We start from the raw sequence: 14,002 nt of genomic DNA, 5'->3' as shown, positions 1-14,002 counted from the left end.
CGAATCAACGACTTGCGTGTACGTTTTATATTCAACACAAAGGTAGAAATCGACACAAGTCAATCGAGTCAAAGATAAACGATAGCAAGTGGCGGCACCTCGGAACTGACAATTACCGTCAACGCTTATTTTCAAATGAATTAGTCGAGAATCGACAAAGGTTTCAAGTTAAGGGAAATACATTCTCAGCTCCGTAATGTTGGGCCGATTTCCTTTTTTAAGGATGTGTCCTAATGAGGACAAAATTGTAGCAATCTCGTATCTTTTGCGGAGCTATACAATTGAACCAAAACTAAAATAGAAAATTCCAAATATATAGCCCCCGGCAATTTTCTCCTTTTGAAAACGAGCTATTAAAAAGGTAAATCGGTTCAAAATTACGGGACAGAGTTTTTTCGGGAGCCTCTGCCGTTAATTTGCAGGAAGAATTGTTACGTTATTAGATCGTGCCCGTATCTTGCTTCTAAAACATTTGTAGAATTACATTCATGGAATCGCGTATAGAGTCTGTATTAAACTATTTATCGATAAAACATTCTCAAACCGGTAAGTAACGTCTACGAAGTAGTATAAGGAGATACAATGCCACGGATTGAAATCGTTCGCACTTTAGGGGTGCAAGATCTTCAAGTTTTTTCCGATCTAGGGCCGAGAGTACCTCAATCAAATTTTGCAATTAAAAATTATCATCCGTTATCGTGTCTGCTAGTCTCTATCGCGTAAAAAACATTACATTCTGTATATTATGCACGGATTATCGTTTTGCTTTGCGTACCAACATTGTAAAATTAAAAGCATTTTAGGTAATTTACGTCGGTAGGAAATGTTTTTGTCGCATAGTATCGGAGTTCCCTCATTTTCCTCAAGTAGCGCTCAGATCGTTAGAGACCAGTAAAAATCTGAGATACTGGGTCCCGACCGAATTGGTGTTATGTCTCATTACATTACTTCATGATTGCAATATACGCTCAAAACTTATAAGTATCGAGTTCTTTTGTTGTATAGTACGATAAATATCTGTTTTCTAATGAATTAAACTAGTAACAAAGTCTTTGTTTCTTTAAGCGAAGTATGACATTTTCATTGACTAACGCTTGACGTTATTGGGATGAGGTTGCTTGATGTCAAAATCGCGATACCGTGGCTTCCATGCCAAGGCACGGCAACGGCACGTTACGTGGCAGCCTAGTCAACGCGGAATTTTTCGAGTAGTATCCTTACATCATAGATATCTAGACCTCGCGTTGCAATCAAAGGGATAAATTCGAATATGTTGGACACAACTAGAGTGCATTGCATGTATACGTGTCAAAAGATCGGTCCCAATCAGATTTTAGACCATGTAGTGGAAGGGGTAAACCAATGTACCTGCTTACTGAAAACTTGGGAGTGGGAGGTCCACAGCGACGTCTAGATATATACGGTCTAAGGTAGGACCGTTCCCCCCTAAGTGCCCAGATAAAGGAAAGATAAGTACACGAAAAGAAGCTTCTCGGAGCAAGTTTTGTTGATTAAATATATTTAAAGTAGTAACACATGAAAATAAGCCGATACGATTGGTACATAATTATCTCATAAATTAGTAACTTCTATAAGTAGGTATAAAAACATTCAAGAATTTAAGAACCAGTATGAACACAATTGTATAAAATAAAATGATCTTTCTTATATAAAACATTTATGTCATTATTTTATCATTGTATGCACTGTAATTATTGTACATCTACTACATAATAATAGAATTAACGATAATATTCTATCGATTCCTATTCTTCTACTGCATTTTCAATAGTCAGACTCTTATAAACTTGGAAACTCTGTCTCTAGAATACACATCTGCCTCGTTGGCTTCAAATTGAGTTAAAAAGTTCAGACAATTTGAAATCTACATGATAATTTCTGAATTAAATTGTTAAAATAAATCCTCTATAAAAGTGACGTATTTACAGATAACTATACATGTCAATTTCTTAATCTTTAGTTTATTACTTTCCTCATAAATGCGGTAACTCGAATAATTATATACATGCAGAGTTTATATGGATATTAAATGAATTATCCACATTTTATGAGCAACTGCTATGGAGTGCTACGTGGTTCAATTTGGAATCTGACTGCAATATTGCCTTCAAAACTGTATTGAAATGTAAAATGTTAACAATGTTTTTGTTTCTTATCGAGTGCTTCACCCAAGTTTAGCTGATTTATTAAATAAATGCTTATACGTTATTATCCTTCGAACAAACAATTGCTGCAGCAATATTGTAATAGTTAAAATTTTTCACCAACTTAGTCAGGAAACGTATAAAATGGATCAAACCGCGCATTGATGATTACTTTGAAAATACGCACGGTATGCTCGCTATGCAATATCTTAATTCATATAGCGGGGAGGATATACTTTACTTTAAAAAAGTTATATCCATTTAATCACTAATCATTTCAATGCTACGAGTCGATATAATAATAATGCACATTTTTACTTACATAAACATTTGCAAATGAAATTACATACTAGAAACAATTGAATCCAACAATTTATATACAATATATAACAAATGTTTTCGATATGTTCAAGCAATACGATTGTGCCACATAGTGGGTAAATGGTTAAAGCACGCAAGACTCACCAGTGCTCTTTGATAATGAATTTAATACTTACATTACGATCAACCGTCATTACTTGCTTCTACTGTCTTTCTCTATATCTTTAAACTTGATTTCTAACCTTTTCGAATAAGCTGCAAGTTTATATGCTGCCTGTTCCAACTTTGTCACGCTATCATCAATTTGATTAATATTATCCAAAATAGGCTGTAATTTTCTATACTTTTGATTTAGCAATTCCAGAGACTGAGCTACGTTTGATGAGACAGTTTTCAACTCTGAATATTTCTCAATTGTTTCCTTATTTAATTTCTCCAATAATTTGTAGTCCGCATGTGTGGCAGTCAATTCTTCCTGAAGGTACTCTCCTGTTTTTTGAAACATGGCGTTTGCTAATCGGCTGAGATTAGGATCGTGCGGATCCAATGCTTCGAAACTGCTTGTACTCGTGGATAAAGTCGTGCCACGCTTTGGTGACTCGCATCTGCAATTTGCTTCATTTTCTGAATTATCTAGTCGAGAAGGCGTGGGTTCCATTCCATGTATACTCGATTCGTTTACAGATGCCATGGTTGACCGTAATGTCACGCTTTGATTACGGTGCAAATATCAAAGGCACTGCAAAAAATGATTAATAATATCAAGACCAAATTCTATACATTAAACACAATTAGTAACGTCAAACCTTGACAAAGAAAATTACATTGAAAAACAGATCATTAATACTTTTAACACATTCCTCGTGTAGTATCTTAAAAGTCTACTAAGACTGACTAAGGCAGTTTGACTACATCTTCATCGTACCCTAAATTCCAGATTTATAAAGTCCAAACCCAGTAAATCCGAATTTAAGTGTCGATCAAGGGGGTCTATTACGTAAAGACATTTGAGCGAAAATGTGAAAAATGAGTAGCTCACGGTAATACGGAACGTTTTTCGTGGTGAAAATGGGAGACCATTCGTATGAACTGGTTCGGCACAAATTTTTAAGCAAAATGGGGAAGCATATGTACAAGAAAAAAATATAAAAATAAGCACCGTGAACGCCATCTTCCACGAATTGTGACACCGAAATTCAAAATGGAAAACGTCCCGGGTGTTTTGATTTTTGGCAACAATCGTATTCGGGAACTTGTTAGAAGAAGGAGGGAATTATGTGATGCCTCAGACCCATTTTCGTTTGAAAGAGAGTTTACTAGGATGTATAGGTTAGTTTTTGTTATTGCGACGTCATATAACATTATTAAACATTGAAAACTGTTAAATAATTCACGCTTACATGACATGATAAAATTATATTATTGAACTTCTACTTATAGTACATGTAAATATGAATGTAATACATATTTAAAAAATATAGATAGACTCGAGTCCTGTTCTTTACCTTTAACGGCTTTCCATCTTCTCGTCTTTCCTACCTATAACCCACTACTCAACAATTTTCGATTTACAAGGTACGTACCTTTATTTGGCAATATTATAGATCGGAAGTGCTAGTGATCGCGTTCTTTCATATAGCGAATACGTAATTCGACGAATAAACCCACGTGAGACGAAAGTGCGAGAAGTGAGCGCTCTCGTCAAAAATACGTAATAAACACCCTGATCCTCTCTGAGTATAACCAGCTAAAAACACTGTAATGACTACGTTTCCATCGTACTCGAAATCCGGGACTTATCGGGTCTAAACCCAGTAAATTCGAGTTTAAATGTCTATCGAGACGCGCAGAATCACGCAGAATCGAATCTGTGTATTCATTAAGGCGATGGAGACACGCGTTTTACTGGATCCGGACACAATAAATCCGGGATTTACGAGTCCGATGGAAACGTGGTCAATACTCTCCGACCAGACATAAAGTTGGGGTAGTCCCCTGAGTGCTATCTTGTGCCGTATCCGTTATGTTCCACTGGGGGGCACGTGAACGTTTGAATTGATTATTTCGACTTGAGACACCAATTTGCTTTCGTTCCAGATTTAAAGAAGTCTAGTTGTATGGACCGCATTGTCCGCTTTTATGCTGCTTGTACGCAAGCGCTTACGACGATTATTGATTTTTACGTGCAGGAGCGAGCGGATATTATTGACTTATTTCTACAATAGATGAGAATAGTCTTTGAAAATATTATTTTCCGTCGATGTGACAAGATATTGAATAAACCAAATCGTGTATACCGAAGTGCATAATATGCCAAAATCAAGTAATTCTTTCTGACCAACCGCCACCCTGAAAAACTCCGCTTCTCTTCGAGGTGAAACGTTTTCGAAGAATTGGGATTTTGATAGTGTAAACACGGATCTCGCCACGCTCTGCAAGGTACGAATCGTCATTAGATATGGTACATGTTATCCTATTAAAAAAAGAGAGTTTTATTTAAAGTCTAAGCACCTCGCGAGATGCAAAATTAAAAAATTATGTCAGTTTCCTTTGACAGATTTTGCAAAAACATCCATCACGCGTAGTTAAAACTTTGTCAACACGAAACATAAGCAGTACAGATATGCCGTTGCGTATCGTCGATTGAATGATCTAAATGTATGCTTATTTTTTTATATTAATTATTAAAATGAACTCGCAAGCTTTAGATTTGTGATTTTTAGAATTAAATATCAGCCTTATATCTACTCGACACTGGGATCAAGGGCTTTGCTAAACGCATTTTTATTCCTTACCTTTATTTACAGAGATAATTAAAATCCCTTGCTCCTCTTGATCTGACAAAATATTTTCACTAAGTGCATTAATACTTTTGTACCACTCAAAACACATCACAAATTGGCACTTTCATCTTCGTATGTACGTTTAGTAAAACACAGATAATGCATTTGTTGTAATAGAATTTGTAAGAACTTTTGAAAAATTTAAATTAACGAAATAAATCTAAATAATCATTGGCTGTCAAGATACTTGGCTGCGCCGAACTCTACAAATCGTGTCGAAGTTTTCAAATGGGGCTGGTACTTTAAGGCGATACGAAAGGGTCACCTCGTATCATCAAAATATTTATAAAACCGCTCTCAATACTGGGTGCACCGAGTCATTAGAAACTACGGCGTGTAATTATGGAGACCCTAAGGAAGAACATGGTGCTGGTGATATTTTTTTTTATAAAAAAGTTTGTTATTTATCTCAAATTAGAACCAAGAATACATATTTTAGAAAAATGAAATTTCATGAGTACCACGTTCTTTCTTAGGACCTCCATGATTACGTGTCGAAATTTCAAGTAATTTAGTGCACCCAGTTTGGAGAAAAGTTTTATAACTATTTTGACGTTTTATACGTATAGAACGACCCTTTCGTATCGCATTAAGGCTGCAAGATAATGGAAAAGAATTTGAATCGTTGCAATCGCTATTCCACTAAATAACGCGGTAATAAATAATCATTGTCATTGTTTAAAAACATGACGTATAAAATGATAATATTAGATTGCTTGGCACCTTACGAAGCTTCTCTGCTGTTGACAGGTATATCCTGTGAGCCCTGTTACAGGGCCGGGTGCAGCTCGATCCGTATGGGAGTTAAGTCCAGATCCCGACATGGTCGGGCATTTACCTACGAATCCCATATCGAGATCGACTCACCACACAACGGCTCCCGTGAAAAATGCCGAAAACCGAAAGAGAAACGGCCCGAACGAGAACGTTTATACCGACGAAGCTACCCCTGGTCAATGTCCAACGGACGAAACCAAAAGGATTTTTGACCTTCTTAGATCCGGGTGGGTATATGCGCCGAGGTGAAGACATCGGCTGCCCACAAATGACCCATAGCTGACCCTAGTCCTGGGGCTACTAGTCGGAAGGAGGTCCTTTTTCTTTCGTTTAAAGTTAGCATTTATGCAGCCAAGATACGCGGCTAACTTGATGGCTAAAAGGCCGTTTGCACCTGCACCGGCACCCATACCAGCTCTGATGATCATTTGACATGAGAATCGGCATTCGACTTGCCGAGTTTGACGCAGGTGCCGGTGCGGGGATGGACTGAGGTTTCTAAAGACTCTTGGTCCCACGAGAGTCCGTCCGGGTTGTTCGCGGTCTATAGGCGCATTGGTACGTAATATAGATTCATTGGAGAATTCGAATAAAGGACGACTAAACATTTCTAAAAGTGAGGTATGAGTAAGGGTGTATTCTTTATTCTGATGCAACTTGATGAATATTCTTTCAACGTACGTGTACATTTTAGTTCATTATACATATCGCATTCCATTGGCTCTTTTCGACAGGTCATGATCAATATGCGACGTCGTTAGCTTCGACAGGGTTAAAGAAACACAGACACCGAAGTCGTATAATTATATTAATTACGTGGTTTTATACCTTTTTGCAGTGAAATTGCGGCTGTTGACGATTTAGTTGAAAAAAATGGATTAAGCGTATTAAGTGCAAGAGACGAATGGGGATATACGCCTGCACATTGGGCGGCATTAGATGGAAATGTCGAAGTAAGAATACAATATGTACAGTTGATTTTTTTAGCGCTCCGCTAGATCTTTTCGTATTTCATTATAGATTTCATTATGGTGATTCTTTTGATAAAATACGGCGCGTTAGCGATTAATGCTTTTCTCACTCCAATTTACTGCTTTATTAGAAAACAGGGTGATTCCACGATAGATCACTAATTCGTTCAGTTTTTAATTTTCTGCAACGAAGTATATGCTGGGCGTAAAAACAGAAAACCACAAAGACTTTAGATAAATATTTTGCGACATTGTCAATATTGGTGAGCTGATTTTAACTGCATGCATTTAATGACACGGATGGAATATCGGCATACACGTTTCACCCATGGAAAAACCATGAAAAAACCACGAAAGAACCACGAAAAAACCACGAAAAAACCACGAAAAAACCACGAAAAAACCATGGAACGAAGTCGGGTCACTTTTGCAAATTACATTCACTATTTTAGGCATCGTGTATCAAATACATATGGCACCATTAACACGTTTCCTGACAAAAAAGTAACAGGTTGCAGTCACGAGGTACACTGAGAAAACAGTTTATTTAATCCAAACAAAGAAATATGTTTAAACTACTTTTATTAAAGCAAAACAATTATTTGTATCAATCGACAAAGCGTTTATTTGATTTCAGTAGAAGACAAATTTTCACGTTCTCAAGTGAACTACATTATTTGTTTCACGTAACTGTCTTAATTTAAATTAATATTTTCTTTAAACTAACCAATCAACTTATTTAAGTGTTTTGTATTCAAGCTACAAAATGATTTATTTGATTCCAACGGATACATTCAGAGGTGCCGCAAGGTTCTAATAGTAAGGTCTAAATAGTCGTATGGGTAATACTTTAATGGGCGAAAATAATTATAATCAATGATACGAGTTGTACCATTATGTGAAAAAACTATAATAATGGCCCGTTCATAAATTGATCGGATATCCAAGCTTCTTTGCCTCCGTTAACGGAAAATCTCTTCTTCTCTTACAATGTTCGTTAAAATGAAACAATTATTGAATTGAAATTAAGCAAGTAATTTGCTTAAATGTAACGTTTGTTCAACTGAAATAAATCATTCGTTTAAATTAAAGATTAATTGCATGCAAATCATTTGATTATATCAAGCAAACATGGCCAATCGACAAATATGTTTAAATTAGACATATACTTGTTCAATTGTATAAGGAGGAAAATGAAAGTTGATTCAAACATGTTTGTTTTCAATGAAATAAATCGTTTTCTCAGTGTAGTCACGATCGTAAATCGAGTGACATTATTTGAATACGTTTCAGGTAATGAGGTATATGGTGGAAAGAAACGGACCCGTCGATCTATCTTGTCTTGGGACCCAAGGGCCTAGACCGATACATTGGGCTTGCCGGAAGGGTCACTCTATCATTGTGCAGTTACTTTTAAAGGTACTCTAAATACCATTAACTTGCCATGCTTTTTTCTTTCGTTTCTAGACCTCTGCCCCTCTCTCTCACCCACGTTTCATTCAAAACATTCATAATTAACAATCCAATTCTTACTTGTACAACGAAGAAAAATGAAGGAAATCTGAAAGAATTCTCAAGTCAACGGTCAAGTTTTATTTCGATAAAATGGTTGCAAAATGGTAAGATTCTTAATAATTGCATGATCGTTGTGTTAACAGGCTGGTGTCACCGTGAATGTGGCCGATTTTAAAGGATTGACGCCTCTGATGACAGCGTGTATGTTTGGGAAATTTGCCACGGCGGCTTTTTTACTTGGTTCAGGAGCGCTGGCCCATTTAACGGACATAAATGGCGATACGGCGCTACATTGGGCAGCTTATAAAGGTCACACGGAGCTCATTAGATTACTTATGTACAGCGGGGCCGATCTGCAAAAGTCCGACTACTTTGGATCGACGCCCCTGCATCTTGCTTGTCTTTCGGGAAATGTAAGCTGCGTGAAGATTCTTTGTGAAAAGACAAAAATCGAACTCGAACCGCGAGACAAGAACGGCAAAACTCCTCTTCAGTTGGCCAGAAGTCATAGGCATTTGGACATTGTACGAATCCTCCAAACCGAACATGAACGTCGCGCGAAGTGGATACCGCCTCTTAATGAGCTTTGGTTCGTATAAGTATTTCATATGTCATTGGATCCTACCGTGATCCTACCGTGATCCTACCGTGATCCTTCCGTGATCCTACCGTGATCCTACCGTGATCCTACCGTGATCCTTCCGTGATCCTACCGTGATCCTACCGTGATCCTACCGTGAAGGCGATGCGAAAGTGACGTCAGGGGTCTCGCTTACGAAACTTTCCTCTGAACCGAGTGCATCAAATCCTTTCAAAGTTTACAATGCGAATGCGGAAGCTATAAGGAAAGTCCTGACACCCGTGAGATTAACATTTTTTTTTATTTCTGTATAGACATTTTAAAAGCTGTTTATAAATAATTAGATTTCATGGGTGTCGGGACCTTTCTTACAGCTTCCGTATTCATGTTGTAAAGTTTGAAACAATTCCGTACACCCGATACGAAGAAAAGTTTCACGAACGATTGATTCCTCATATGCCGCTTTCACATCCCCTTAATTCTCATAGATTCAAAGCAACGGATGAATATTGTATTCATATAAAATATTAGCACTTCGTAGCCGAAATATCTGTACAGACGTGACTTGGTACGCGACCTGACCGAGCTTCTCGATATCGTAGGGGAAGAGTTAATTATTATATGAAATGAAGACCGGCAGATAAGAAAAAGATACAGGAGAGAAGTTGCGCCAAGTACTCGCGTCAAAGAATGTAACGCGCAAACAGATTTATATAAGAAATGAATGTTCTCTATTGCTTCAGGGCATTGCTCTTCGGCGGCGCGGGAAACAGTAAAGGACCATTGTTGTTATTCATGGGTTCGGTCCTTCTCTGGGGCTATCCAATGTACGCGCTCAAATGTATACCAATCACGTGGAACCTCTTAAGGGGAAGTCACTATTGTTTCATCTATTGGAACGTTGTCATGTGGCTAGCCTGGATAGTGGCGAATAGGAGGGATCCTGGATATTTACCACAAAACAGTGATTCTTACTACAGGGCGATTAAACAGGTACCGTCGTGTGTCATTTTTTCTACAATTGAAGCAGTCAAATTTGATATTTCAATTTGTATGTAATAGTAACTAGCCAACCTTGCCCCTACTATACTCTGTATTGAACACTTGCATTCGTTCGACAATTCGCGGGAAAAATTCCGGGTTATTCTATCCTGAAAACTTGAGCTCTTCATCGTTGAATTTGTTGCACCCTGTCAAGTGTAACAATTTTTCCTGCAGTAGACAACTGTCTAATTAGGATAAAAATACGCGGAAATATGACAGAAAACAGCAATGGAGTAGAATAGGTAATTAGAACGCATACTTGAAATTTAGGGAGGAACGGAATAAAATTCACCCGCACAGAATTAATTCTTTAAACGTTGGTCATTTTCTTAAGTTTAACAACTTGTCCGAGTGCATTGAAACAACTAGCACCCGGGTGTTATTTTATTGAAATAAATCCTCTTCTAAATGTATGATAATTTAATAAGTTAATACAGAATATAATAATTGTAGCTAAGTATTCAAATTCAATATGGAACCCTTTTCTCTTCTAATTCAGCAATATACAATTACCGCTGTAAAACAATTACTGGGAATAATTAATTATATAGTTGAGTTTATGTCTCTAAAGAAGTAAGTATATACATTGCTGAAGGATTATAAAATAATTCATATGATGCTGCCATACAGGAATAAATATCCTTAGCTATGAATTTACAATGCTTCGAGGCAAATAGAGTTCCTTTCGTTAGATTTATTATAAAATAGAAAATTGATAATTGAAATGTTAATGACGACATGAAAATATAGATTCAATTATATTAAGGAATATTCTGTTTCGGGAAGATGTTAATTTCTAAACGAAAACGTTGACTTCAGATACCGTATTTTGATAAGTGGAAGAAGAGGAACGTCATCCTATCCCGCTTATGCCACAGTTGCAAATGCTTCAGGCCATTAAGGGCCAAGCACTGCAGATACTGTAAACGTTGCGTCACGTATTTCGATCATCACTGCCCCTTTATTTATAATTGCGTTGGACTGCGGAACAGGTAACTTGCACCGTATTTCTTCATAATCCGGTCTTTGTCGCATTGAAAAACTGATTGATTTACCCTTTGCAGAATGTGGTTTTTCCTCTTTGTGATGTGCGTGGCTATAAATTGTTCATTCACCCTCTACTTCGCTTGCTACTGCATTGCAATCGAGGGAATACAGTTGCTTTATGTACTAGGTTTACTGGAAGCATTCATATTTTGCTCTCTCGGTTGGATATTGACGTGCACTTCGGTGAGTAGTTGATCGTCTTTACAATTCAATTCAATTCAATTCAATTCTTTAGGTGTCCAGATAGAAGTTCATCATCATCATATGGAACCATCATCACGAGGAAAATCGATTTACAAACAATTTGCCGACCGGTTGCTGCATTAAATGTCTGCAATATTGCGTTCGATATCTTTCTAAAATAGGGTTGTATTTTTTTTAAACGGCCGTAGAGTTTTTATGTTATTGCTTTAAGAAAGGTATTCTCTTTTTAATTGTCGGATAGTAACTATAAGAGATACAATTACTTTTGAAAGGGACTACGGGGAAAATCGTATCAATTTCAAAAAGGCGTCGATTTTCTACATTTTTTCAATTTTATTTCTTTAACTCGGACGAACACTATTTCTCTTGTTTCTTTGATGATTCGTACATTTTTAATTTTTGTATCGCTGCAATCAGAGAAGCAAGTATGTATCTACGTAACGTGTTAATCTGAATGCGGAGGGGGGCGCGTATACGTATACATTCGACAAAGGCGTGCTCTACGTCAAAATTCGTTATCGTTAACAAAGGCTTCAATTATGAATAGAATTCTGAAGATTCCGTTAGCTGAACTTGTATCGCAAAGGTTTATTTTATAGTAAAAGCTTTCGTTCTTGTTGGTCTTGCCATCATGGTTCTACTTTACCGCAGGTTCTGCACGCATGTATGAATTTGACTACGAACGAGATGTTCAACTATAAGAGATACTCTTACTTGAGAGACAAAAAGGGAAGATACTTGAATCCTTTCAGCAGAGGACCGGTACTCAATTTTATCGAATTTTTCCTATGCCCTCCCGATCTGCACGCAAACGACCCGCAACAATACCACATTCTCAATGAAGAGGGTATGTGAAGGAGGTCCGTCAAATAAGCAGCTTACGGCAGCTTACTACAGCTTACTACAATGATAAAATTGCTTCAAGAAAATAGTGCACAAATACGTTCCTTAATCTCAGACATTTAAACGGAATCGCTTTCTGGTATTTAACAAATTTAAAACCCAAATGTCATATTGAAATCAGTGCATGCATACGAAAAGTGATAGAAACAAGAGTAACCGATTTAAAGAGGTGTTCCCATGTTTCATAACACAAAAAAAAAAAATTCATTTTAAAAATGTTTCTGTACTATTAATGTTTGATCTTTCATAATTATACGTGGGAAGGAATGTCTTATAAAGAACTTTTCTTTTTTGTTTTTGCCAATTTAGATGAACACAGGGGAAGTGAACGTAGCCAACACCAAGCACAAAGAATCTTATTTAGCCTATCTCAACGTAATATATCTTGCATAATAGCCATTTTTGTATAAAAGTTTAAGAAAGTTATTAGTAATTGGACCCTATACATAAAAATTTAGGAAAGTTATGAGTGATTGGACCCTGTATGTAAAAATGGCCAGCTTATATTTCGCTTTCTTCTATTAAAGGAAGATCATTCAATTTAGCTATTATCTATGCTTCAATTGGGAATACCTCCTTAAACTTGTTTGAGAAGGACATTTCACGTACCATTGATTCAATTGTCAACGCCATATCACGGTTGTACTTAATTCGAGCCATAACAATATGCTAGTAAGTTTATTATATGCATATTTAAGTATCGACGTAGTACAATTCCGTTATAATTGGCTTCTTTCGAGTTAACAGGGAAATCATGTTTTATGTAATATAGAGCTTGCGTTAAAACCTCAAGCTGCATCCGTTTGACTTTTGCGCGAGAGAAATATCTCTCCTGTTTTTACAGTATTGTAAATTTCGATTTCCTACCACTCCCTCGTTATAATGAAGTTGTACTGCAACTTTATCACTTGCGTATTGCAAAAAGTAAGATCAATTACATTCTCCGCTCTGCGAAGGATGGCAAGAAGAATATTGCTAACTATCTGTTACCGGAGAAATATTCTCCGACTGTACGTTGTAGTTAAATACTTGTCATTAAAATGAAGGTATTTTTACAAGGTAAACGAGTGTTTATTCAAATTTCCCATACTTGTCTTTTAGTGTCATCTCACGATGAGAGGTGCGGTCACAACATAATATACAGGGAGAGTCTTTTATGTGATAATTACTTGTTCCCGGATCCGGTTTGTTGTCTTTACTTATTGTTTTAAGTGAAAGTGGCAACTTTGCTGGAAAATGTCATTCGTTTAGAAAAATGGCGACTGGGAAATTGCGATTTCCTCGTTTCGGACGTCAACGATTCAAAATGGCCGCGGTTCTCAAGGCCTTAAACCTTAAATGATATAATTTGTAAAAGTTATGAATGACCAAATATATACTTTAGTTTAGAGAACTTGTTAATGAACTAAAACCGAGACATTGTTTTGCATTTGGTAGATAGTAACTGATTTCAGATGTTCTGTAACCACTTAAATTATTTAGTTTATAATTAATGTAACATAGCCGAAAATGATCGGAACGGAATGTGACGGGTACATATATGTATTTGGAGAAGTTTTCTTTTTACACCTGATGGTATTCTTTGATATGTCTGCACCTATTCGGTGAATATTTGGGGAGGGAGGAGGCACC

General features: G+C 36.8%; 2 protein-coding genes across 6 annotated transcripts; one reads left to right on the top strand and one right to left on the bottom strand.

Annotated features, from left to right (window-relative positions):
* Window positions 1–118: 118 nt before the first annotated feature.
* On the bottom strand, window positions 119–5,297 carry LOC105698976 (biogenesis of lysosome-related organelles complex 1 subunit 2). Of its 5 annotated transcripts, none has more exons than XM_012423642.2 (2): window positions 5,282–5,297; window positions 119–3,225 (listed from the first exon to the last, which is right to left on the bottom strand). In XM_012423642.2, the coding sequence occupies exon 2, from the start codon at window positions 3,175–3,177 to the stop codon at window positions 2,680–2,682; it is 498 nt and encodes a 165-aa protein (XP_012279065.1). In that variant the 5' UTR covers window positions 3,178–3,225; window positions 5,282–5,297; the 3' UTR covers window positions 119–2,679. The 5 variants fall into 5 exon arrangements, with proteins under 5 accessions (XP_012279065.1, XP_012279064.1, XP_012279061.1 ...); XM_012423641.2 differs by lacking the exon at window positions 5,282–5,297 and adding an exon at window positions 3,992–4,014; XM_012423638.2 differs by lacking the exon at window positions 5,282–5,297 and adding an exon at window positions 3,311–3,623.
* On the top strand, window positions 4,400–13,335 carry LOC105698974 (probable protein S-acyltransferase 23). The gene is made up of 9 exons (XM_012423634.2): window positions 4,400–4,925; window positions 6,080–6,333; window positions 6,945–7,059; window positions 8,371–8,496; window positions 8,736–9,181; window positions 9,916–10,165; window positions 11,036–11,208; window positions 11,281–11,446; window positions 12,119–13,335. Exons 2-9 carry the CDS (start codon window positions 6,152–6,154, stop codon window positions 12,320–12,322), a joined length of 1,662 nt encoding a protein of 553 aa, XP_012279057.1. The 5' UTR covers window positions 4,400–4,925; window positions 6,080–6,151; the 3' UTR covers window positions 12,323–13,335.
* Window positions 13,336–14,002: the final 667 nt, after the last annotated feature.

This window comes from Orussus abietinus, unplaced genomic scaffold (genome assembly GCF_000612105.2).
Source record: "Orussus abietinus isolate OABI.00-Male unplaced genomic scaffold, Oabi_2.0 scaffold472, whole genome shotgun sequence".
Classification (NCBI taxonomy): domain Eukaryota; kingdom Metazoa; phylum Arthropoda; class Insecta; order Hymenoptera; family Orussidae; genus Orussus; species Orussus abietinus.
The sequence above is the reverse complement of the archived record's forward strand: the minus strand, read 5'-3'. Positions and strand labels throughout refer to the sequence as shown.